Source organism: Pseudochaenichthys georgianus, chromosome 4 (assembly GCF_902827115.2).
Source record: "Pseudochaenichthys georgianus chromosome 4, fPseGeo1.2, whole genome shotgun sequence".
In the NCBI taxonomy this organism is placed as follows: domain Eukaryota; kingdom Metazoa; phylum Chordata; class Actinopteri; order Perciformes; family Channichthyidae; genus Pseudochaenichthys; species Pseudochaenichthys georgianus.
The window spans coordinates 18552043-18578078 of NC_047506.1; the positions used below are offsets into that span (position 1 = coordinate 18552043).

The following is a 26036-nucleotide window of genomic DNA, read 5'->3' on the forward strand; positions in this document are numbered from 1 at the left end:
AGCCCGAGATTATGGAATTAAACCAATAAATAAAAGCAAGGATAACAGTGTGTTATTTTGAAAAGAATAACAAATTAGAAGGAAAAACAGATTTAAAAAATACAGATTTCAGTATCCTGAGGCTCTGAGCCCCATTTATTTTCCTCACAGACGGCAACAAAAGTCCGAAATTATACGATTTAAAATAAAAGCAATAACTGTGGCTTGATATTGAGTAAGAACATGTTTTTATGAACCACACAGCTTCCGGTCTTCCACGACCCGACCGGAGAAAAAGACATGCTGCAGCCTGCAGGCACGAAACACATTACCAGTAGAAATACATTGCTTTTAAAATCGTGCTGTGCAACACGAAAAAAAGGGGCAAATCGTGTTGGTGAACACGAATCAATAGATTAAAAATCGTGTTGGTGAACACGAAATGCCGTGAGACTGGGTTGTATTATCATGTCCCACATGGTGTTTATCAAAAACAATAAAGTGACACATGCCGCAAGCAGGCCACCACCTGACAATACAGGAAGCAGGTCAAATATTTATTTTGCAGAGAAACTAGGGTGCAGTGTGGTGGTAAATGCTATTGGTCTGTCATCACTTCTTAAACATGGCATGTTCTACAAGGTAGATCGAAACACCACAGAAGCTTCTTTGGCAATGAGTAATAGTGTGTCACCTTGCATGAGCTACCTTCTTTTAAGGACACTGGGTTTTTTTGTGACCACTTCCTGTCACATGTTCACCTTTAGGCAATTCTCTCAGTTGTGCTCAGCCATAACAAAGACACTGGCTCTTTACTGGCATCCTCAGGTTTCGTTTTACACTGCCTTACAATGGACCAGACTCTTATCTGACTGATATCTAATTGTGTCTTTTTTAATGGTTCAATTATATTTTACTATATATAATTGAGCTTTATAAAAAATTACATTTGAATGTCATACAAAGCAGCATGAATAGCAGTGTGCAGATGTCATTAGTTTGATGGTGTTTTGTCATCTACAAACGTTTGTATGGATTTTGAGCTCATGGAACCCCAAGATGAAAAGTCATAAGATCACCCATAACAGTATGAATCATGTTCTGAGAATGCATTTTAAAAGTTTCATGGCAATTCATCCAAAGGTTGTTGAGATTTTCTCTATCTGAAATTACCTAAAATGAAAAAAAATCTGAAGTCTGAACAATGATTTGAGATCCTGCATTGAAAAAAAAAAACATGAACATTTAACAAACATTTTCCTAATAAGTAATTCTGCACAGTAAAATATGTATGCAGTCTTCAGAATAAGTCAATGTTGTGCTGTGGGGCAGTAAAATCATTTAAATTAATCTCACAGGGAGTCCGTCCGTCACATCGAAGACCAGACCTTTCTTGTATATCAGCATGGCGATCTCATTGTCCAGCTGTTCCACATCTGTCATTTCTCCTTCTCTGGAGCTCCTCAGTGCCTTCTCTGTAGAGCCAGGACTCATCACTGGACCCTCCTAACATCCTTGAATCCCATCTCTCGTTGTCCTCGTCCTCATCAGTGTCTTCCTCCCACTCTCCAGTGAGAACAGCGCTCTCCTCTGCGTCCTCAGGGACAGACTTTACCTCTGGATGAAGCTGGAGCAGCGTCAGCTCATCCACCTCCTCCTTTCTCTCCAGAAAATCCTGTTCACATTAGCAGAGGAATGCTGAATGTAAAAATGTAAATCCTATAATTATCTGATGAAGAGTGTAAAAGTAATTTTTTTGTTGGCTGCCTTGTTTGATTGCCATAAATAGTAAACAAACAGGACCTACACAAGCTCTGTGGTTCACACAGAACAATGGGAGTGAGTTTTTCCGATCACAATAGCAGTTAACTTAACACACTAAGTTACTGTAACCTGTCTTTACTATGACGGAGAAAATGGTCATGGTTCTGCTTTCCGGTCAACATCACAGTTGGTGTTTTTTTCACATTGTCTTTCTACAGTTTCATGAGGGACTTTCCTTTGTTTTATCGAAACGTACAATGCATTCAGCAACACCAGCTGCCTCCCCATGCCTGTCATTTACGCTTCTAAATACTAAGGTCTTCTCACCACAGTAGACGATAAAGTTGTACTCTGTTCTATTTAATATCAGTGTAATTCATTAGCATAATGTTAAAACTCCTTGCCCCAAGGCACTTGTAAACCTAAAAAAACTAAATGACCACAGATTAATTTGTCAAGCTTTCAGAAGGAGACAAAAGTCAACATCTGCTTAACAGCTGTAAATCTGTTAAAGAACTGTCTCTTACCTGACTCTCTGGTTGATAAGGGATGAGATCTGGAATAACAGGTGTCGGCACAGCAGGGAAGATGTTGTCTTTGATTCTAAGTGTTGGAAAAAAGTTTAGAAAAAGATAAAACTTCGGATTTGAAGATTGCAAAAGTTCAAACAAACCAAATTCCTAAAGGCTGCTAATGGCGTTTAAAAAAATGAGAGCGGGTAATAAACAAAAGCAGCACAGTTTGGCAAACTGTAGAATAATACAGGAGGGTTAACCTACCTCTTCAAGATGCAGGTGCACATTGTTGTGAGTATAACAAACAGCAACAGCAGGCAGAGCCTCCACAACACTAATTTAAGAGAAGAAAAAGAAAATTGTGTTTGCTCCCACATGTGTAAAAACGGCTACAGTGACCTGTAACTAAAAATACAGAAATACAAGGCAGTTTTAATACCATTCACAGGCTTCTCTGGCAGCGTGTTGATAGTGACTGTGGCTGCAGGTCCTTCTCCTACTCGGGTCACTCCAACCAGGCTGACGTTGTATTTCGTTCCTTGCGTCAAGTTTCCGAGCCGGTATTTCATCACTGAGGCTGATATGTTATGGCACTCTGAAAAACGTTCAGAAAGGGACACACTGCTGACACTTAAACAAACTTGGCTGTGATATTATAATGTTCATTTTCTCACATTCTGTAAGCGTAAGTACGTTTGTGGTTCAATCAGAAGTATTACAATTGGTGAAGTATATTTAAAATACATAATCAAATGAATCTAAAGAAATATCTACTGATGTTTCAAACCTTTGCGCTCATCCTGTGAACTAACTTTCACACTGCACAGGCTGTAGTGTGTGAGGAAACCTCGCTGGTCTGCAGAGGGAATGGCTTTCCAAGACAAGTTAGAAGTGTGTGTTTCACTGAAAGCAATGAAGTCCTGAGGTTCTCTGAGGGGAGCTGCAGAGAAAAATAAATGTTGGGTCAAAATGTTGGGTCAGTTGGGTTAGGTTTTTCTGACACAAAATGTTGGGTCAGAAAAACCTATTTAATAAACTTAGCACTGCTTTATTAAACTTCGATCTGCACTGGACCAGTGTCAGCATCATCCTGAGAATATTAAAATCTCATTTAAAGACACTTACCGCCCTCTTTTTGATAAAAGAGGCACATTTTAAGTGTCCATGGTTTCCCATCAATGCATTTGTGTTCAAAGTACAGGTAGCGAACGTAGTCCTTAATGTCTGTATCAGAAACAGACCTTGGCCATAAATCTTCATCTTGAAGCTCGAACCACTCGGGGCAAGTTTTCTTCTTTCGTTTTATATTCAGTAAGGTGTTGTCACAAACTACAGTGGGGAAAAGAAAAAAAAGCTTTAAAGACTAACTGAAAGATATACATGATAAACTCACACACACACACACACACACACACACACACACACACACACACACACACACACACACACACACACACACACACACACACACACACACACACACACACACACACACACACACACACACACACACACACACACACACACACACACACACACACACACACACACACACACACACACACACACACACACACACACACTTCGGCCTACTTTTTAACTCTGCAGCTGGTACGGCTGGTATTTGTAGGATTGCTGGTGGAGAACTTCCTGCTGCGTTTCTGCCGTTAACAAAGATTTTGATGGCAGAGTACAAGACGAAAATAATATATGTAGTCTCAGTCGTGTTGATGGGATAATCTCTTCTTTTCTTACAATTACAGCCATTGGAAGACTGTGTGTCATTCAGACTGTATGTCACAGCATGAGGCATCTTCTAAAGAGCAGAAGAGACAAACAGCAAACTGAACCACTGGACAAGGTCACCATGATAAACTGTGAATGGTACAAAGCAGCACCAGGTAAAAGAGAGAAATATAAGATGAAAAAGGGTAACAAACCCTGTTTAGAAACAGTCAAGAGAGTTTCATGTGCCAGGTTTCAACTCATTCAAACTAGTGAGGTTGAGCATTTTCTTTAAACTTTTAAAATAGTCGCAAAATGTTTATCTCTGGCAACATTTGTTTTATAAAATGGCAAGACAACCTGAAGCTTAAATTCTACTCTAATAGTTAACGCGGACCTTAATGGTATATATAATTAATTTTACACAATAACCTCAAGGGCAATTTAGTTATTTGCAGTCAAATTAAAATATTTTGATGGTATTTTTTCTTTGCGGTAGAAAGAGTTTAACTGCGTACATTGTGAATATAACGAATTTACTGTATTACATACATAATGTCAGGAATATACACAGCATTTTTTTATTTTATTAAATGCATCCCTATATTTGTATGTAGCCAGTGGTGCCGCAAGAGGCTCTGGGGGCCCCAGGCAGAAGAGACATGCCACCCAACACATCAAGCACAACTGTAGTAAATATTTATTTTTCTAATCTCGACCCAGCATGAATATATTGGTGTTGTTTCCGGACACTGGTTTACCTTCCACGTTAGCGCCACCTTTCGAGTACCATTTGAAAGGGTTATATTCATGGTTACTTCAGGTTTTTGTTCCAGCTCTGCAATAAAAATACAAGATAGGGTTAATAAGGCTAGTATCTTAAGGCTGCATCTGCTCACATGTTTCCATCTACAAAGGTACAAATAAGGAACATGTATGCATTTTGAAAAACAAATCTAGGGCGGGCAGCCTAATGTTCTTAGGGAGGTGTTTTATAGGTGTTGAAATACTCTTAACAACCTGACTGCTATTAATAGATCAAATGCTCTGACGAAGAACAAAAAGGTCTGATATCTGTGGCTGTCACAGGACTTCAACCAACCTTCCTGTCTGCGCATGTCATTGTGCGTCACCATAATCTTCCACACACTGCTAGCTTGATAGCTGTGAGTACTAACAATGGCCATTTTCATTTTTCATAAAGATAATTCTGGGATATTGGCTTTGAAAGGGAGTCCTGAAAGGAGCGCTGTCAGTGTTACAAATTGTTGTTCTTCGAGCAACTGTCATTGGAAAATAGTTAGCAAAACTGTTCTGGGTTTTAGGTTAAATGATAAAAATCAGAATAACTCTTAATGGCTTCTTAAGGTTACCTAGCCACACTTTGTAACCCTGGATAATGTAAGGGGTGGTAGAGAGGACTGATATGTCTAGGATAAATAATTGAGTTTGAGTTATCCAGTGACAGATATCAGTACATTTTCTCTGGTCTCAGTGAGTCTTTGTGATTTGTGAAGCCACACACTTTATCAATCAGAAGTCTTTAGCAAAATACTTGAAATCAGGGAGTTTACCTGCAGGAACAATCACAACAGGAGACCAGTCGCTCCACAGTGGGTTTAGGGCCTTAGTGGACCGATGTCTGATTTTAACCTGGTAAACTGTATCCTTTAACAGATTCTCAACAAGCACATGGTCTGTTGGATTAAAACAAAAACAGAGATATTTAATGAGTTTGAAATGTACACATTTTCTATTCTCAATTCATATTTAAACATGTTCTTCTCTTAATTCATTACTTTTACTTTTAATATATTATTTGTTTCCTATCATCAACAAACCACATGAAAGGCCCAAAGCTAACAAAGAATTACACTAAACACTAAAAACCAAAACCTGTTTCCATACTCTGATATATCTGTTCCTCTTCAACATACATGTAGCTCTCCATTGTTGCACTGTGAAATCCTCCTACTTTATAATGAACCAGGCAACTGCATTTTAGTTTGAGTGAATATCACATTCACTGCTGTGCTGCTGTAAACACACACTTGTTCATATTAGGACACAGAATATAATCCTCAGGAAATGCACAATTTCTTCTCAGTGACATCAATGTTTGACTGAGCCTGTTTAACATCACAAATAAGACATTGTTGGTTTTGATATCTTTGAGGAATTTATTGTGGGAAATAAATATGAACTTAAAAACACTTGAATTATAAAGATTGAAGAGACAACTCACACATTGAAGTGTCACTGGTGGTATTTGTTGTTATCTGTAATAGCAATACGGTTAATAAGTTAAATGAATTGATTAGCAACAACTTCAGTTGTATTAAACTTTGGAAATAAAATCGTCCTTACGTGTTTCCATGAATCTGTGCGGTTTCCATCTCTGCGTAACCGGATTTCTGCTGCAGCTGGATGCTTCTCTGATGCCGTCCAGCTCAAGCTGAGGTTATTTTTTAACCAGGACATGGAAATATGTTTTGGTGCTTCATACTTTACTGTTGAGGAAAAGCAAAAATAAATGTTTTGTGATGTTTGTTTTTTACAATTATTCATATAAAGTTTCTACCTTATCAATAGCAATAGCGGCAATAACAGTGTTTGAAACTCTCATGTTGTTGGGTGAAATAAGAGGATCTTCCAGTACCTGTGTGTGAGAGCACAACAGAGGTGTTGGTGGACGCGCAGCTGGAGTTTCCTATGTGAGCTTCAACCCAAATGTTGACAGAACGATTTTTAAGTCGTTTAAATGGTTTCTCGTTGATCTCAAACCAGGTCCTTGCAATGTTCCTGACTCTTACTTCACTGTGGGTAAACATATAGACCTAGTTAATTGAAAACGACATAAATACATCCCACATGTCCTCAGACTCAGAGTTAGAAGTATACATTTAATGAAGCCCTTGACATCAAACTATTTTTTACTTTTCTCTAAACGCGGAGTTTATTTTATTTCTTGAGCATTCACTCCAGAAACTTTACTTGGAAACTGTGATTTTCCTCCAAAGCTTCCACCATCATCCCAGCTGATGTCCGAAACAGTGGTCAGTACTGACTGCGAGGAGGGGGGAGACAAAAGTTCTGCACTCCAGTTTTACAATAATACAGCTAGACTTGTTTTATCTAAAGGTAACAACATCCACCTTCCAGTCCCTCAAAGACTCATCAACTCACATGTGATACATATTATTTGTTTGAACTGTATTTTCTATACCTTTAAACAGAAGCATACCTGTTACCCTCTGTTCCAATATTTACACTAAGCTAAGCGTCTCCCAACTGTTGCCTCTTTTTTTCAGTAGAGCGATGTCAAAGCTTGACCAAAGGTGAGACAAATGTCATAAGTTTGCAGAAGTCTGCTGCCTTTGAGGGGTTTATTTTCGAGACAATATGGAGAGGATGGATTGGTGTTTTTTAACTATCTTTTATTTGCCAGATCAATACGTATTCACACAATAATAACAAAAGGTCACCTTGGACAATTTTTGGTTGCGATGCTGTCACCATTTTAAAATATTGCAGCTCAAACACAGAACAATACTCACTCAATGTAAAGATCAAATTTCACATTGCTCTCAGTGGTGTTGTTCATGCTCCATTCACACCTGTAATCAGGAGCTTCGGCGGTTCTTCTGAAGCACTCAGGACTGGAAGGAGCGTCACATGATGACCCTCAGGAGAGACACATTTCAAATGATCTCATTTATTCATTTTAACATTTATTTGACTGAGCCTAGAAACCAACAAACACAGCAACAAACACATAAGAAGGTGGCGCTGCAGTTTTTATTCCATTAACCTTTTGATATTCCAATTGTAAAGTTACCTCTTGATAGCATTCTTTTAATTTCATCATGGTATTTCAATTCGACTGTGAATAAAAAAAAAAATATATAATAGACTTTACAGATAAGGTTAGAGGTTCGGACCAAACACTGAACCCTTTTTATTCTGAGCAGTCAAACTGAGTCAACCTCAACACTAAGAAATCCTTTTGACTTAGTTACTTCATATATAAAAATAAATACCCAACCAATATGGGAATGATCAGTTTAGACAAGGAGATGCAATCTTTAAGCGGAAACCACATGGTATTGATAAGCTAACCAATATTTTGTGGCTGACATTCCACTCATACTGATAAAGAAAATTCACTTTTGTATGTGTGCTTTTTATTCTGCTGTGTTTTAAGATGATCAGATAGAGGTTAACAGTAAATGATGTCCTTAGGTATGAGCAGATCATTTATTTACCTTTGCTGACCGTTGTAAAGAGCATCAACAGGATAATGTATTCGTGTAGTAAACTCCAGCTTTTCAAAGATTCCATATGGTATAGTCTAAAAAAAAGTCGTAAAGGCTCATTCTTCAGCATGTGAGAGCCCATGTATTCAACCACGTAACTCACTTGTCTTTCTCAGAAATGTCAGACAAAGTTTCATGTTCCCCAGACTATATGAGCTGCAGCAAAAATCACGTGTCAGGGGCGGGGGAGGTTTGTGTTTGGCACACTGGCAGAAAAAAGTGAAAGTCTTTGAAGTTGTTGTTTTTTTTCTTTTAAAGTTACTTTGCCTACAATTGTTGCAGGTTCCATATCACTGTACATCTGTCTGTGTTTCTATGTCTGTCACTAACTGATCTTTGGTCACATGAAGATGGATATTTTTTGTGAGGTAAATATCAAGTTATAGGGTTTCACCTTCCCAAATTCAAAAGCACTCGGAGTTGGATGGAGGTTAATGAAAGGGGTTTCCCATTTTTTGATTTTCTTAATCTGTTGACAAAATTGAGATGCCAACATTGTATAACTATTTGAAACGTTCTACCCAGTGTTGGTCCTGCCAATGATCATTCTCCCCATTATCCCTCTTCCTAAATCCTCATTTATTCCCCCATTTCCCATTCATACAAAGTTCCAGTTTCCAGAGAGGGGCCAAAGGACGTGGACGAACACAAGCTCAAAGTTTCAGCTAATTAAATTGGGATTTGAACATGTGTATTGTTGGGTGAAACTATTGTATCTTTCGAGCTTGATTTTGTCCTGTAAATGATCGGTTTACCCGTAGAACAAAATGTTTTGTTAACTTTTATCATAGACCCCTGAGGATCCTTTGCCCTTCTCCAGAGCTCCTCTTGTACAGAAGTCAACTTTTCAAGATAAAAGCGCAAGTCATTTTGTATGAAACTGAAACGTTGTGTAAATAGGAAACGGGGAAAGGAATGAGGAAGTAAGAAGAGGGAAAATACGGGAGAAAGATTGACGGTTGGACCAACGCAAGCTAGAAAGATAGTTTGAAAATAGTTGTACAATGATGGCATCCCAATTTAGTAACAAACTACAGCATCATTTAAATATATATATTTTCAAAAACATGAAGATAACAATTTTTATGAAGGGATCACTGTCCTTCAAAACACACAGAGAATCAACATTCCACTCTGCATTCTTAAAATTGTATTTATTGCTTTCAGAAAGCCAAATATTATGCTTTTTATGGTCATCAAACTCCATGAAAGAAACATAATCAACTGTCATTTTGTCCTACTATCACATACTTTCTAGTTAGCTAAAGCCTGATATGTCACAGAGCTTCATTGTTGTCAAGAGTATTTTAAATTAATCCCACACATACACCACCCTGCTGCTGTAAATAATCACAAGACAAGAGCATCGAATGTGAATTACTCCTACACTCACTATGGACCCATACAATGTATCTTGTGCAAAAAATACAGTTAACTGCTCTTTATATGCAATTACTTAGCTTTTTCAAGAATTTAAACTATAACTAATTGTTGTAAAATATGTATGTGTAAATATCAAATTTTGAGCAATAATACGTTACATTTACCATACATAAGAAATGTTCAATGCACAGAGGAAAGGATTATTTCGCTTTATACGGTTCTCTTTGCAATCTGGCAACTGGTAGCTACATTTGTATAGAGGTTGATGCCCTAAACATGTCAGTAACACATCAAAATGAAATGAAAAGAGAAAATCCAGGCAGATGCACATGTTCCCCTTCTGCTACAAACTCCTTGGACTAACTACCTTCTTCCATCCTGATGGTCTGCATGCAGGTCACTTAGTGGCGGACATAGAAACGCAGACACATTACAGTAGGTGTCTGAACTCTGTTGCTGTAGTTTCCAGAGTCTCCTTCCGTTTGTCTTTGATGTAGATTCTGCAACAATTGTTGGCAAATTATTTTAAAAGAAGGTAAAGAAATTACAAAATTGGTTTGAAATGTCATCACTTTCAGGATAACTGTTGTGTGTGTCTGCAAATGCGTCAAACCCAAACCTCCCCCCGCCCCTGACACTTGTGGTTTTTGCTGCTGCTCATATAACATGAGGGACGTGAAACTTTGTCTGACATTTCTGAGAAAGACAAGTGAGTTACATTAAGACAGGTTGAATACATGGGCTCCCACACGCAGGAGAATGAGCCTACGAGACTTTTGACACAACATCATGGAAACTATGAAACACTGGAGTTTACTACATGAATGCATTGTTGTGTGCTTGCTCTTCACAACGGTCGGCAAAGGTAGAAACATGCTATTTATCTTTTCTTATCTTAATTTAGTTAAGTGACTTAATGATAGCATTTACTGTTAACCTTTTATCTGATCATATACAAAGAAGATAGTGCAATGTTTTAGTCACACATATGAAAGTGAAAATCCTTAAGCAATAAATGTAAACTGTCACCCACAAAATGTTGGTTAGCTTATCAGCATCTGGTGGTTTCCACCAACAGATTGCATCTGCAGGGTGCTGCTCTGTGCATCCGTATTGAAGTGCTATCATAATAGTTTTGTCTAACATGGTTCTACACATATTGTTGGGTTAGTTCTATTATAGGATGTACAAGCTAAAATATAATTCCTCAGTTTTTAACTTGACTTCTCAGTTTGACAGATCAACCCTAAGGGAGGAAGAGGTTCAGAGTTTAGACAAATTGCCAAACCTCTAACCTTGTCTGCATAGTGAAATAAAAAGAGCCTCACAGTATACCTGAAATAACAGGAGACAATGCATTTGGAGTATCAATATATTAGGTTAAATAAAATAAGAAAACAGCCTCTGTTTTATTTCTAGACTCAGTCAAATAAATGTTTAAATGGATAAATGAGATCATTTGAAATGTGTCTCTCCTGAGGGTCAGCATGTGAGGCTCCTTCCAGTCCCGAGTGCTTCAGAAGAACCGCTGAAGCTCCCGAATACAGGTGTGAATGGAGCATGAATAAAACCACTGAGAGCGATGTGACATTTGATCTTTACATGAACAATGTGTGAGTATTGTTCTTTGTTTGAGCTGCAACATTTTAAAGTTGACATCTACTTAACCAACAACGTTGTTCAAGCTTTCTTGAATAGATGAGAAGATTGATATAACTGCGATGTCTTTACATTGAACACCGAGCCAGGAAATGGTTATTTAGCGTTATTTAAGGGTAAACAATTAACCTGGCTTGTTTTAAAAAAATATTAAGAGTAACACATTGGATGTCAAGTGGTCCTTCAGTCTAATGGTATATGGACATGTAAAAGGTTTTTCTTCTATTTTCAATCCATTCAATAAAGCATCAGAAACAAAGATGCGCCCAAGGAGACATGGATAATAATTACCAAGGATGAGCTTGGAATCGTAGAGGAAGAATATTACATTTGGGTTGAAGCTCGAATAGGAAACTCCAGCTGTGCGTCCACCAAGACGTCTGTTGTGCTCTCACACACAGGTACTGGAAGATCCTCTTATTTCACCCAACAACATGAGAGTTTAAAACACTGTTGTTGCCGCTATTGCTATTGATAAGGTAGAAACGTTTATATGAATAATTGTAAATAAACAAACATCATAAAACGTTTATTTTTGCTTTTCCTCAACAGTTAAGTATGAAGCACCAAAACATATTTCCATGTCCTGGTTAAAAAACAACCTCAGCTTGAGCTGGACGGCATCAGAGAAGCATCCAGCTGCAGCAGAAATCCGGTTACGCAGAGATGCACACCGCACAGATTCATGGAAACACGTAAGGAAGATTTTGATACCATGTTGAATTCAACTGAAATTGTTGCTAATTAATAACTTTTTAACCTTATTGCTATTACAGATAACAAAACATACCACCAGTGACACTTCAATGCGTGAGTTGTCTCTTAAATCTTTAAACAGGCTCAGTCAAACATTGATGTCACTGAGAAGAAATTGTGCATTTCCTGAGGATTATATTCTGTGTCCTAATATGAACAAGTGTGTGTTTACAGCAGCACAGCAGTGAATGTGATATTCACTCAAACTAAAATGCAGTTGCCTGGTTCATTATAAAGTAGGAGGATTTCACAGTGCAACAATGGAGAGCTACATGTATGTTGAAGAGGAACAGATATATCAGAGTATGGAAAAAGGTTTTGGTTTCTACTGTTTGGTTTTATTCATTGTTAACTTTGGTCCTTTCATGTGGTTTGTTGATGATAGGAAACAAATAATATATTAAAACGTAAAAGTAATGAATTAAGAGTAGAACATGTTTAAATATGAATTGAGAATAGAAAATGTGTACATTTCAAACTCATTAAATATCTCTGTTTTTGTTTTAATCCAACAGACCATGTGCTTGTTGAGAATCTGTTAAAGGATACAGTTTACCAGGTTAAAATCAGACATCGGTCCACTAAGGCCCTAAACCCACTGTGGAGCGACTGGTCTCCTGTTGTGATTGTTCCTGCAGGTAAACTCCCTGATTTCAAGTATTTTGCTAAAGACTTCTGATTGATAAAGTGTGTGGCTTCACAAATCACAAAGACTCACTGAGACCAGAGAAAATGTACTGATATCTGTCACTGGATAACTCAAACTCAATTATTTATCCTAGACATATCAGTCCTCTCTACCACCCCTTACATTATCCAGGGTTACAAAGTGTGGCTAGGTAACCTTAAGCCATTAAGAGTTAGTCTGATTTTTATCATTTAACCTAAAACCCAGAACGGTTTTGCTTACTAATTTTCCAATGACAGTTGCTCGAAGAACAACAATTTGTAACACTGACAGCGCTCCTTTCAGGACTCCCTTTCAAAGCCAATATCCCAGAATTATCTTTATGAAAAATGTAAATGGCCATTGTTAGTACTCACAGCTATCAAGCTAGCAGTGTGTGGAAGATTATGGTGACGCACAATGACACGCGCAGACAGGAAGGTTGGTTGAAGTCCTGCGACAGCCACAGATATCAGACCTTTTTGTTCTTCGTCAGAGCATTTGATCTATTAATAGCAGTCAGGTTGTTAAGAGTATTTCAACACCTATAAAAAGACCTCCCTAAGAACATTAGGCTGCCCGCCCTAGATTTGTTTTTCAAAATGCATACATGTTCCTTATTTGTACCTTTTAGATGGAAATATGTGAGCAGATGCAGCCTTAAGATACTAGCCTTATTAACCCTATCTTGTATTTTTATTGCAGAGCTGGAACAAAAACCTGAAGTAACCATGAATATAACCCTTTCAAATGGGACACGAAAGGTGGCGCTAACGTGGAAGGTAAACCAGTGTCCGGAAACAACACCAATATATTCATGCTGGGTCGAGATTAGAAAAATAAATATTTACTACAGTTGTGCTTGATGTGTTGGGTGGCATGTCTCTTCTGCCTGGGGCCCCCAGAGCCTCTTGCGGCGCCACTGGCTACATACAAATATATGGATGCATTGTTATGAACCGAGATACAGGACGCAGGACCCAAAAGCAGGATTCGGAGACAGATGGCCAAAAATAGAATGTTCTTTAATCACAAATTAAATCGTACTTTCACAAAAAATAGAAAGTAGATAAAAAGCCAAAACAAAGTTGTACAGCAACACAAAAACTTCACTTGACAAAAGGTCTAAATCCCAAGGTAGGTATCAGGAGTCAAAAGGCCTGGGTGCTCACGACATGAAACATAACGAACTGACAAAGGAACAGAGAAACACCAGGGCTATATATAGGTGAGGGGGATGGGCACAGGTGAAAACAATCAGGGCAGGGCCAAGCAATCTCACTGGCGGGAAACACACAAAGACAGGAACTGTGGGATCTGAAATGACAGGAAAGATTACTTTCAAAATAAAAACATAACTAAACCTAACATATCTGTCGAGTCACAACATTACCCCCCCCCTCTAGGGACGTCTCCTGACGGCCCAGGCAGATTAGGATGTTGCCTGTCGAAATCCCTGATCAACTCCTGATCCACAACGTAGCGAGACGGGATCCACATCCTATTCTCTGCTCCATAGCCTTTCCAGTCAACGAGGAACTGCCTGCCACGTCCCCTTCTCCGGACTGCCAGCAGTTTCTTTATTGTATAAACAAGGCCACCATCAACCATTCTGGGGGGTGGCGGAGGTTTAGTTGCGGGCACCAAACTGCTTTCCTTGACAGGCTTGATCTTCCCAATGTGGAATGTAGGGTGGACCCGCAGGGATCTGGGGAGTCGCAGGCGCACAGACACAGGGTTCAAGATCTTCGTTATTGGAAAGGGACCAACAAACCTGGGGGCTAATTTTCTTGAAGCGACATGGAGGGGTAGATCTTTCGTGGACAACCACACCTTCTGCCCAGGCTGGTACACTGGAGCTGGCCGGCGGTGTCGGTCAGCCCCCCTTTTCATTGAAGAAGAACTCCTTAGAAGGGTTCGACGGGCAGCCGCCCAGATGCGATGGCAACGTCTGACCAGGGCATGTGCAGACGGGACCAAGACCTCCTTTTCAGTCTCAGCAAACACGGGTGGTTGGTAGCCAAAGACGCACTGGAAGGGAGTCATACCAGTGGCAGAGGTAGGAAGAGAATTGTGGGCGTATTCCACCCAGGTTAGATGCTTGCTCCATGATGAGGGATTCTGAGCCACCAAGCACCTCAGACATGTCTCCAACACTTGATTTAATCTCTCCGCTTGTCCGTTGGACTGGGGGTGATACCCAGAGGAGAGGCTAGCGGTGGCTCCAATGGGACTGCAGAACTCCTTCCAGAACTTGGAAACAAACTGTGGGCCCCGGTCTGACACAATATCCCTGGGAAATCCATGTATCCGGAACACATTGACCATCATAATTTCCGCCGTTTCCTTGGCCGAGGGTAGCTTGGTCAATGGAATAAAATGAGTCATTTTCGAAAAACGATCTACCACTGTTAGCACAGTGGTATTACCTTGAGACACCGGGAGTCCAGTAACAAAGTCCATGGATATGTCAGACCAGGGCCGTTGGGGAATGGGCAACGGCTGCAGCAACCCAGCCCGAGGCATGGAAGAGGTTTTGCTGCAAGCACAAACAGGACAGGCATTCACATATTCACCAACATCTTTAGCCATGGACGGCCACCAGAAACGCTGCTTAAGTGCGAACATGGTTCCTCTAATCCCAGGATGACAAGTGAGCAAGGACGTGTGAGCCCAGTGAATGATCTTGGAGCGTAAGGGCACTGTAACAAACAGCCTATTAGGCGGACACTCACTAGGTGCTGGACTCTCAACATTTGCTTGCTGCACCTCTTTTTCTATCTGCCAAGTTACCGCTCCTACCACACGGTTCAGTGGTAGGATGGGTTCTGGTTCCTTGGCAGCAGGCTCAGGGTCAAACAGACGGGACAAGGCATCTGGCTTGGTGTTCTGGGAGCCAGGTCTAAATGACAAGGTAAAATCAAAACGACTGAAAAAAAGTGTCCATCTAGCCTGGCGTGAATTCAGTCTCTTAGCCTTTTTCATGTATTCGAGGTTCTTATGGTCTGTCCATACCAGGAACGGCTGAGCGGCCCCCTCTAGCCAATGTCTCCACTCCTCCAAGGCTTGTTTCACTGCCAGTAGTTCACGATTTCCCACGTCGTAGTTCCTTTCCGCTGAGGACAACTTACGGGAGAGAAAAGCACAGGGATGGAGCTTATTATCCTTTGCAGCCCGCTGAGAGAGAACTGCCCCCACACCGAGGTTAGAGGCATCCACCTCTACCACGAACTGTCAAAGTGGATCTGGGATGGTGAGGATGGGAGCAGAGGTGAACATCTCCTTTAGAGCTTGAAAAGCATTAGCAGCTTTGGAGTTCCATTCAAACGGGACATGAGGAGAGTTAAGTACATGTAGCGGGGAAGCAATAGAACTGACATTTCTGATGAAACGTCTATACAAATTTGCAAACCCCAGAAACTGCTGTAGTTTTTTCCTGTTGACAGGAACTGGCCACTCGGCCACGGCACTGACCTTGGCAGGGTCCATCTTTAGTTGACCGGGGGCAATGATGAAACCCAGGAACGATGTGGTTTGGACATGGAACTCGCACTTCTCTGCTTTAACATAAAGTTGGTTCTGTAGCAGGCGGTCGAGGACTTGACGGACATGCTGCTGGTGGGTTATGTTGTCAGGAGAAAAAAATCAAAATGTCATCAAGATATACAAACACAAACTTATTCAGGAAGTCCCCCAACACCTCATTTATGAGGGCCTGAAATACTGCCGGTGCGTTTGTCAAGCCAAAAGGCATCACTAGGTACTCATAGTGTCCACTAGGTGTGTTAAATCCAGTCTTCCATTCGTCCCCCTCCCTGATTCTCACCAAATGATAAGCATTCCTTAAATCCAGTTTGGTGAAAATGTTGGCGTCTTGCAAAAGTTCAAAGGCGGAGGAGATGAGTGGGAGAGGGTACCTGTTTTTGATGGTGATTGCGTTCAGAGGGCTGTAGTCTATACAGGGCCGGAGTGATCCATCTTTTTTGTCTACGAAAAAGAAGCCCGCTCCCGCCGGTGACGAGGACGGGCGAATGAGTCCGGCCTGCAAGGAGGTCTCAATATAATTGTTCATGGCCTCCCTTTCGGGTCCGGAAAGAGAGTAGAGGCGACCCTTTGGAATTGGGGAGCCAGGTACCAAGTTTATTGCACAGTCATTAGGCCTATGTGGTGGCAGGGCAGTGGCTCGGGCTTTACTAAAAACCTCCTTTAGGTCCCAATAGCAACTGGGCACCTTGGACTTGTCAGGGAAAACTTGCTCCTGTACTTGGATAGCCTCAGTCATTTCTGTACATGCAATCCTTCTTGCATGGGGAGTGTTGTCATCAGTCTTATTGTCTCTCAAACAGAAATGCTTGCAGTCCTCTCCCCATCCCTTAACTCTCCCAGATCTCCAGTCTATGTGTGGGTTGTGCTTGACTAACCATGGGTAACCAAGAATAAGTGGATGCTGAGCAGAGTCAAATAAATGGAAAGTCATGTGTTCAGTATGTGTTGCATTTACGGTTACTTCAATGGGCATAGTACAGTGGGTAACGGTAAACAATAACCGACCACCCAGAGCAGAGGCCTTTAACGGTTGCGTCAAAGGAATTACCCCACAGTTCCACTTCTTGGCCAACCCCCAATCCATTAAACTTTCATCCGCACCAGAGTCTATGAGAACCCCCTGAGTTAAAACATGTCTGTCTATTTTTACTTGTACCTGTGTCAAGGTACGAGGAGGGAATCCAGATGACAGTCGGCTCACCAGGGTCCTCCTCGTCCCTGATGAGCCCGATCTTTTGCTGTACATGAAGCCAGGAGGTGCCCCTGCTCCCCACAGTAAAAACACCTGCCCTCCTGAATGCGCCGAAGACGTTCTTCCGGAGTCAACTTAGCCCGACCCAACTGCATGGGCTCCTCTGAAACACCAGGGAGCACTCTTCTCTCAGGAGGAGTATCGGTAGGAGGTCTCCAGGCGGGACGATGGCTTGGTGTGTCCCCTTGGTGTCGAGGCAGACGTGCCACACTCTTGAACCTTTCTATTTGTCTTTCGGCCAGTCTATTGTCTATTCGAACTGCCAGTGCAATGACAGAATCCAAGTCTTCTGGGAGGTCCAAAGGTATTAACTGGTCTTTAATGGAATCCGAAAGACCAGACAAAAAGGCGTCGAGCAGTGCTGCAGAATTCCAGCCACTATCTGGATCCTGAACTCAATGGCATAGTCCGATACTCTGCGCTGACTCTGCTTAATCTGCATCAGTACTCTGGCTGCCTCCCTTCCAGGAGCCGTGCGATTAAACACCTTGTTGAGAGTGTCTGTAAATACATCCAGCGAATTACAGGTAGATGAATCTCTCGCCCATTCGGACGTAGCCCAGGCCGCTGCTCTCCCCGTTAAGTGGCTCACCATGAAGGCCACTTTGGAGTGATCAGTGGGGAATGCAGCAGGGTTATATTTATAATGGAGATCACAATGAACAATGAAAGGGCGGCAGTCACCGGAATCTCCGGAGAATCGCTCTGGAGATGCCAGACGAGGCGGTGGAGCATGGAGTGGCCAGTGTTGGGAAAGTTCACATTCTACCTGAACTAGTTCAGTTCACAGTTCAAACATTTTAAAATGAACTAGTTCAGTTCATAGTTCAAAATTTTGAACTAAAGTTCATGGTTTCAAAAATGAACTAATTTATAGTTCATAGTTATCTTTTCAATACGTTGCTGCGAGCTATTATTTGTCTCCTGTACGATGTTAAAGGGCCATTTCAATTTTTACAATATCCTCAGAGGGCCGTACAAGTTATTGACCTCTGCTTAAAAAAAACTAAAATCACAGGCCATTCATTTCATTCTGTGCAAAGAAAAAGCAACCTCTTAATCCAGATATCTCACCATGACTCGCGTATGCATGCACGTGCAGGGTGTGGCGTGACCACCAAAACAGAAACAGAAAGATATGGACACAAGATGTGTGCAAATGTATTTAGTTTCCTATCCATGTGAACATGATTTAAGTGGGGGGGGGACCTAACCCGGGGGGTCCGGGGGGCATGCTCCCCTGGGAAGATTTTTTGCACTTTGAGAGCAACATTAGGAGATCTATGGACACATCTCTCAACACCCAAACACAACTGTAAGCAGATTTTCTTTTAATTTATGGATATTTGACAAATCACTCCCCTTTCAAACTATATTCTTGTTTATTAATAACTGTCATATAGTATTTTATACCTGTTTACTTTATTCTCTTATTTTTTTTATAACTATAATGATCATATAAAGATGTGCCTTTACCTCACTGGTTGTAGACAAAGCTTCTTATATTCGTTAGCATAGCTAGCTAACCAGATGCTAATGATAACAACACAGTTATTGACTGTCTGCTCAGTATGACAGATGAGCAGATCGCCACTGGGCTTTCAACTAAAGACACAGACACGCAGAAACTGCGGCATGTGTATGGACTTATCGGTACTGCAATTTCTGAAGTGCTGGAGTGGCGTTCTGGTGCTCTCCGTCAGAACTGCACCCCTGTCAGTCGAGACATATACCACGTGATGACACGTTAGGCTCGTGTTGTGTTCAAGACCCTGACCTTGGCCAGGAAAAACAGGCACTCGCTTGTTAAATTTTTTTGCGGTCTAGATTTCTTTCATTTTTTTATTTTTTGCGTGTGTTTATAAATTACCTCGAGGGCCGTACCAAATTGTCTCGCGGGCCGTATACGGCCCGGAGGCCGGAGGTTCCCCACCCCTGCCGGAGAGTCTCACTCTGAGCGAGTGCTGCTGCAGCTGCTCTCGGCTTGTCCATACTAATTCATTCATTCAATGCTCGCCGGTTCCGCGGTTCCACATTGTTTGTTGTGAGGAGTCTGATATATTTAGTATATTTATATTTTAGTGCAACAGCCAGGGGTGACAGGCGCGTACGCGTCACAGGCAGCTTGCTGTTGCCAGATTGGGTGGTTTTCCGCATTATTTTGAAGCCTGTTTACGGTGTGTTTTAACTGGGTTTTCGGCTGAAAGGCATATGAAATCTGGCACACTTTTGAACGCCGTTATAATACAGTGCTGAGAATGAACGCACTTTTGAACGCTGTTATACAGCGCTGAGAATGAACGCGTTCTCAATTACGTTCATCTAGCGGAAATACAGTACGTTCAGTTCACGTTCGCCCAAAATATGAACGCGTTCATGAACGATCGTTCATTGAACGCGTTCAGGTACATCACTGGGAGTGGCACATGGTCAGCTGGAACAATAGGTGTGTGAGCAACAGCAGGGTGCTGAGGGGATGAACCAGCTTCCAGGTGAGCGAGGACACGGTGCAGCTGTTCAGCAAGGTGATTCACCTGAGTATTGACTGAGGCTTGAAAGTTTTCCTGACGGCCGGTCAGTTCCCTCACCCCCAGGTTGATTGCGCCCAGCTGCTCCTCATGCTGGTGTAGTCTTGTTCCTTGAGCTCGCAGAGCTATCTTCACTGTCTCTGAATCCGCTGGGTCCATATTTTGGTCAGTTCGTACTGTTATGAACCGAGATACAGGACGCAGGACCCAAAAGCAGGATTCGGAGACAGATGTCCAAAAATAGAATGTTCTTTAATCACAAATTAAATCGTACTTTCACAAAAAATAGAAAGTAGATAAAAAGCCAAAACAAAGTTGTACAGCAACACAAAAACTCACTTGACAAAAGGTCTAAATCCCAAGGTAGGTATCAGGAGTCAAAAGGCCTGGGTGCTCACGACATGAAACATAACGAACTGACAAAGGAACAGAGAAACACCAGGGCTATATATAGGTGAGGGGGATGGGCACAGGTGAAAACAATCAGGGCAGGGCCAAGCAATCTCACTGGCGGGAAACACACAAAGACAGGAACTGTGGGATCTGAAATGACAGGAAAGATTACTTTCAAAATAAAAACATAACTAAACCTAACATATCTGTCGAGTCACAACATGCATTTAATAAAATAAAAAAATGCTGTGTATATTCCTGACATTATGTATGTAATACAGTAAATTCCTTATATTCACAATGTACGCAGTTAAACTCTTTCTACCGCAGAGAAAAAACTTCAGGTTGTCTTGTCATTTCATAAAACAAATGTTGCCAAATAGAGATAAACATTTCGTGACTATTTTAAAAGTTTAAAGAAAATGTTCAACCTCACTAGTTTGAATGAGTTGAAACCTGGCACATGAAACTCTCTTGACTGTTTCTAAACAGGGTTTGTTACCCTTTTTCATCTTATATTTCTCTCTTTCACCTGGTGCTGCTTTGTACCACTCACAGTTTATCATGGTGACCTTGTCCAGTGGTTCAGTTTGCTGTTTGTCTCTTCTGCTCTTTAGAAGATGCCTCATGCTGCGACGTACAGTCTGAATGACACACAGTCTTCCAATGGCTGTAATTGTACGAAGAACAGATATCGCAACAACACGACTGAGACTACATATACTGCTTTTGTCTCGTACTCTGCCGTCAAGATCTCTGTTATCGGAAGAAACGCAGCAGGAAGTTCTCCACCAGCAATCCTACAAGTACCAGCCGTACAAGCTGCAGGGTTAAAAAGTAGGCCGAAGTGTGTGTGTGTGTGTGTGTGTGTGTGTGTGTGTGTGTGTGTGTGTGTGTGTGTGTGCGTGTGTGCGTGCGTGCGTGCGTGCGTGCGTGCGTGCCTGCCTGCCTGCCTGCCTGAGTGTCACATATGTGAAGTATGTTTATCCTTCAGTCGACCAACAGCTAATATTTATTTTCTTCACGGCAGTTTGTGACAACACATCAGATTTGCGTGAAAGATTAAAGAAGAAAACCTACGTTGAGTTGTACGAGCTTCAAGATGGAGATTCAAGGCCTGAAAATGTGATGCACTTAACAGCAAAGAGTACGAAGAAAGAAAGAATGGGTTAGTTCTGTGGAAAGACTACAGAAAGAAAAACAAGACTAAATCGTTTTCATACAACAAATGTTCTTATTTTGTATATTTGATGTTGTGACTCACTATAAGAACTATTTTCTGTGCCAGGAAACTATAAATCTGTTTGTGTTACAGACATGAAGGACTACGTTCGCTACCTTTACTTTAAACACAAATGTGTTGGCCGGAAACTACAAACAGTAACAATGTGCATCTATTATCAAAAAGAGGATGGTAAGTTTGTTTAAATTAGATTTAAATACAATAATATAGTACGTCCAAGATTTCACACAAATCACAAAAAGAGGTCCCCCTTGATGTCCCTAAATAAATAAATAAAACATAATAAAGTGTCTTATAAGATAAGGTTTCCTCATAATTAAAAAGACGAGACGCAACACCATATTGGCTACCATTCATGTACAGTCCAACGCTGATTTACACTTTAAGAGTTGTTTAATGCCACAGGTATTTCCCATTAATGATAATCCTTACTCCTCATCTCATGTGTGCAACATCAGATACATTATTGTATGTGCATGTTATCATGACTGAGAAAACAGTTATTTACCTGTCTAATGTTGCCAGCATGCAGTGTATTTATGAGATATGATGCTGACACTGATCCAGGTTAGGCTGGTGATCAAGTTTCAGTAAACACAGCTAAGTTTATTAATTTAGGAACTTTGACCGAACATTTTCTTTTTCTCTGCAGCTCCCCAGAGAGAACCTCAGAACTTCACTGCTTTCAGTGAAACACACACTTCTACTAACTTGTCTTGGAAAGCCATTCCCTCTGCAGACCAGCGAGGTTTCCTCACACACTACAGCCTGTGCAGCGTGAAAGACAGTTCACAAGATGAGCGCAAAGGTTGGAAACATAATTTTACTCATCTGTAGATTTTCAAGTAAACAATTAGATTTACTTGATTATGTATTTGTATATTGACCTACTTTTGATTGAACAACAAACTCACTTTCACAGCCAAGTGTGTTTAAGTGTAAGCACTGCAGTGTGTCCCTTTCTGAAAGTTTTCCCTCATTTCATCAGAGTGCCATAAAATATCAGCCTCAGTGATGAAATATAGGCTGGGAAACTTGACGCAAGGAACGAAATACCACGTCAGCCTGGTTGGAGTGACCCGAGTAGGAGAAGGACCTGAAGCCACACTCACTATCAACACGCCACCAGAGAAGCCTGTGAATGGTATAAATAAACTATAAACTGCCTTGTATTTCTGAATTTGTAGTTACATACAAGTCACTTTAGCCGTTTTTACACATGTGGGAGCAAACACAATTTTCATTTTTTCTCCAAAATTAGTGTTGTGGAGTCTCTGCCTGCTGATTCTGTTTTTTTTACTCACAACATTGTGCACCTGCATCTTGAAGAGGTAGGTGAAGCCTCGTGTAAATATTCTACAGTTTGAGATGAAATATTAATAAACCTAATAAATTATACAGACAGACTTAAAGCTGATTCAAACTCAGACTAACACACTGTTGTTCTGGCTTTGAAGCTAGGTAGTTCTTAATTGTTTGTGTGACCATATAGCAAATTGATGGTTTAAGTTGGTGAAGGCAATCTGTACTGGTTTTATCATATGTCCACTCAGTTTTTCAGAATGTGTCCTTTTTTGTTTTGTTTTTAACCCTCTTCTCACACTTAGAATCAAAGAAAACATCTTCCCTGCTGTTCCGACACCTGTTATTCCAGATTGCATACCTTTTCAACCAGAGAGTCAGGTAAGAGACAGTTCTTTACGGGTTTGCAGCTGTTTCTTCTAAAACCAGTTGAATCTTTAGTTAGCTAAAAGATGGGCCATTTCTTACTATTCTGTTGTAAAATGCTGTCTTGTTTGTTTGAGTTAATTGTGCAAATATCTCACACTAAATATGGTATACATTTTAATGTGTTCACTTTTTGTGAGTGGAATAACTTGAATTCATTGTAAATGTATTAAACTTAAACCGATGTTTTGATTTTATACTTGCATATTATTTATGCTATTAATAAGGCAGCAATCTAAGAATCTGCCTTTTACACTCTGTTCATACAGTATGACAATACTAGAGTTTAAAATCCTAAATTCCTCTGCTAATTTGAACAGGATTTTCTGGAGAGAAAGGAGGAGGTGGATGAGATGACACTGCTCCAGCTACACCCAGAAGGAAAGTCTGTCCCTGAGGACGCAGAAGAGAGCGCTGTCCTCGCTGGAGAGTGGGAGGAAGACACTGATGAGGATGAGGACAACAAGAGATGGGATTCAAGGATGTCAGGAGAATCCAGTGATGAGGGTCTGAGTCCCGGCTCTACAGGGGAGGCACTGAGGAGCTCCAGAGAAGGAGACATTACAGATGTGGAACAGCTGGACAATGAGATCGCCATGCTGATATACAAGAAAGGTCTGGTCTTCCATGTGAAGAGGGACTCCCTGTGAGATTAATTGAACTGTTCTTACAGCACAACATTGCACAAATGGGCTTTATCAAGGGTTGACATACTGTATTGTTTGACTTTCTCTGGAGACCTGACGAATAGCCTACTTTTATCTGAAGAATTATTATGCAGGAAATATTTTTTTTCAATGAACATTTTTCAGCGTGCCTGTATATGAAAAGTTGAGCATTTATCAGTCACAGGTTTTGTCAATACACATTGTCAATGCATCTTGTCCAATGGTAGAGAGCAAATCCTGTTTTCAGACTTTTAGGATTTTGATTTTGTTTGCATATTCCCAATAAAACAAGTATTATTGCCAAAAAAACGATTTACCATGCTGGGAGACGTGAAGATGTCATGATTTCGTCCCTTCAAACGTGACAGTTACACGGTATTGTTAACCCATGTTAACCAGTGTAAAAATAACCGGAAATTCCATTATGGGCGTCATAGCCATAGACTATAAAAGTCTTACCCAAGGCTGAATCATAAACTAAAATGTATATGTATGCATAAAGGGTTACGTCCTTAGCTGGCCAATAAGTAACAAGCTAAGCTACCAAGCACACAAACACCTGCGAATGGGGTTAACATGTATAATATTATCATTTTAGACTTCTTGGAAGTTCTGTTAGTACATTCACGAGCACGACATTTTAATTGTCTGGTATTTGTAACAATATTCCCTAAAAGGCACAATCACCACGAACACGGCTAAAGCTAAAGGGTTAAGTACAGTACTATGACCAGTGATGTACCTGAACGCGTTCAATGAACGATCGTTCATGAACGCGTTCATATTTTGGGCGAACGTGAACTGAACGTACTGTATTTCCGCTAGATGAACGTAATTGAGAACGCGTTCATTCTCAGTGCTGTATAACGGCGTTCAAAAGTGCGTTCATTCTCAGCACTGTATTATAACGGCGTTCAAAAGTGTGCCAGATTTCATATGCCTTTCAGCCGAAAACCCAGTTAAAACACACCGTAAACAGGCTTCAAAATAATGCGGAAAACCACCCAATCTGGCAACAGCAAGCTGCCTGTGACGCGTACGCGCCTGTCACCCCTGGCTGTCGAGACAATTTGGTACGGCTATCGAGGTAATTTATAAACACACGCAAAAAATAAAAAATGAAAGAAATCTAGACCGCAAAAAAATTAAACAAGCGAGTGCCTGTTTTTCCTGGCCAAGGTTAGGGTCCTTGAACACAACACGAGCCTAACGTGTCATCACGTGGTATATGTCTCGACTGACAGCAGGGGTGCAGTTCTGACGGAGAGCACCAGAACGCCACTCCAGCACTTCAGAAATTGCAGTACCGATAAGTCCATACACATGCCGCAGTTTCTGCGTGTCTGTGTCTTTAGTTGAAAGCCCAGTGGCGATCTGCTCATCTGTCATACAGTCAATAACTGTGTTGTTATCATTAGCATCTGGTTAGCTAGCTATGCTAACGAATATAAGAAGCTTTGTCTACAACCAGTGAGGTAAAGGCACATCTTTATATGATCATTATAGTTATCAAAAAAATAAGAGAATAAAGTAAACAGGTATAAAATACTATATGACAGTTATTAATAAAGAAGAATACAGTTTGAAAGGGGAGTGATTTATCAAATATCCATAAATTAAAAGAAAATCTGTTTACAGTTGTGTTTGGGTGTTGAGAGATGTGTCCATAGATCTTCTAATGTTGCTCTCAAAGTGCACCAGATTGATGCTTTTAACTTCAACATTTAAAAAAAAATCTTCCCAGGGGAGCATGCCCTCCGGACCCCCCTAGAGGAGGTTAGGTCCCCCCCCACTTAAATCATGTTCACATGGATAGGAAACTAAATACATTTGCACACATCTTGTGTATCTTTCTGTTTTGGTGGTCACGCCACACCCTGCACGTGCATGCATCATCATGGTGAGATATCTGGA

At 40.8% G+C, this 26036-nt stretch overlaps 2 protein-coding genes across 4 annotated transcripts; one reads left to right on the top strand and one right to left on the bottom strand.

Annotated features, from left to right (window-relative positions):
* Positions 1-205: 205 nt before the first annotated feature.
* LOC117444857 (interleukin-31 receptor subunit alpha-like) lies at positions 206-8399 on the bottom strand. The gene is made up of 14 exons (XM_034080237.2): positions 8249-8399; positions 7541-7667; positions 6643-6800; positions 6351-6493; positions 6229-6262; positions 5558-5680; positions 4745-4821; positions 3852-4074; positions 3384-3587; positions 3046-3198; positions 2698-2853; positions 2523-2592; positions 2271-2346; positions 206-1654 (listed from the first exon to the last, which is right to left on the bottom strand). The coding sequence occupies exons 1-14, from the start codon at positions 8379-8381 to the stop codon at positions 1394-1396; spliced, it is 1938 nt and encodes a 645-aa protein (XP_033936128.1). The 5' UTR covers positions 8382-8399; the 3' UTR covers positions 206-1393.
* A 2002-nt stretch (positions 8400-10401) lies between these two features.
* Positions 10402-24420, top strand: LOC117444843 (leukemia inhibitory factor receptor-like). 3 transcript variants are annotated; one of them, XM_034080221.1, is made up of 15 exons: positions 10402-10547; positions 11163-11295; positions 11588-11742; positions 11894-12036; positions 12118-12151; positions 12613-12735; positions 13470-13546; positions 21101-21320; positions 21514-21651; positions 21799-21897; positions 22379-22534; positions 22715-22870; positions 22988-23057; positions 23334-23409; positions 23775-24420. In XM_034080221.1, exons 1-15 carry the CDS (start codon positions 10472-10474, stop codon positions 24102-24104), a joined length of 1986 nt encoding a protein of 661 aa, XP_033936112.1. In that variant the 5' UTR covers positions 10402-10471; the 3' UTR covers positions 24105-24420. The 3 variants fall into 3 exon arrangements, with proteins under 3 accessions (XP_033936112.1, XP_071059005.1, XP_033936119.1); XM_071202904.1 differs by having other exon boundaries at positions 21514-21630; XM_034080228.1 differs by having other exon boundaries at positions 11163-11229.
* Positions 24421-26036: the final 1616 nt, after the last annotated feature.

Excerpts from the sequence above, each read along its gene's own strand:
- LOC117444857 (XM_034080237.2), bottom strand. The coding sequence starts at position 8,381 with ATGGGCTCTCACATGCTGAAGAATGAGCCTTTACGACTTTTTTTTAGA. Across the intron at positions 7,668-8,248 it reads CTTTACAACGGTCAGCAAAG|GGTCATCATGTGACGCTCCT; the intron begins GTAAATAAATGA and ends GTCTCTCCTGAG. Across the intron at positions 4,822-5,557 it reads TGTTGTGATTGTTCCTGCAG|AGCTGGAACAAAAACCTGAA; the intron begins GTAAACTCCCTG and ends TTTTTATTGCAG.
- LOC117444843 (XM_034080221.1), top strand. The coding sequence starts at position 10,472 with ATGGAAACTATGAAACACTGGAGTTTACTACATGAATGCATTGTTGTG. Across the intron at positions 21,898-22,378 it reads CTATTATCAAAAAGAGGATG|CTCCCCAGAGAGAACCTCAG; the intron begins GTAAGTTTGTTT and ends TTTTCTCTGCAG. Across the intron at positions 22,535-22,714 it reads TTCACAAGATGAGCGCAAAG|AGTGCCATAAAATATCAGCC; the intron begins GTTGGAAACATA and ends TCATTTCATCAG.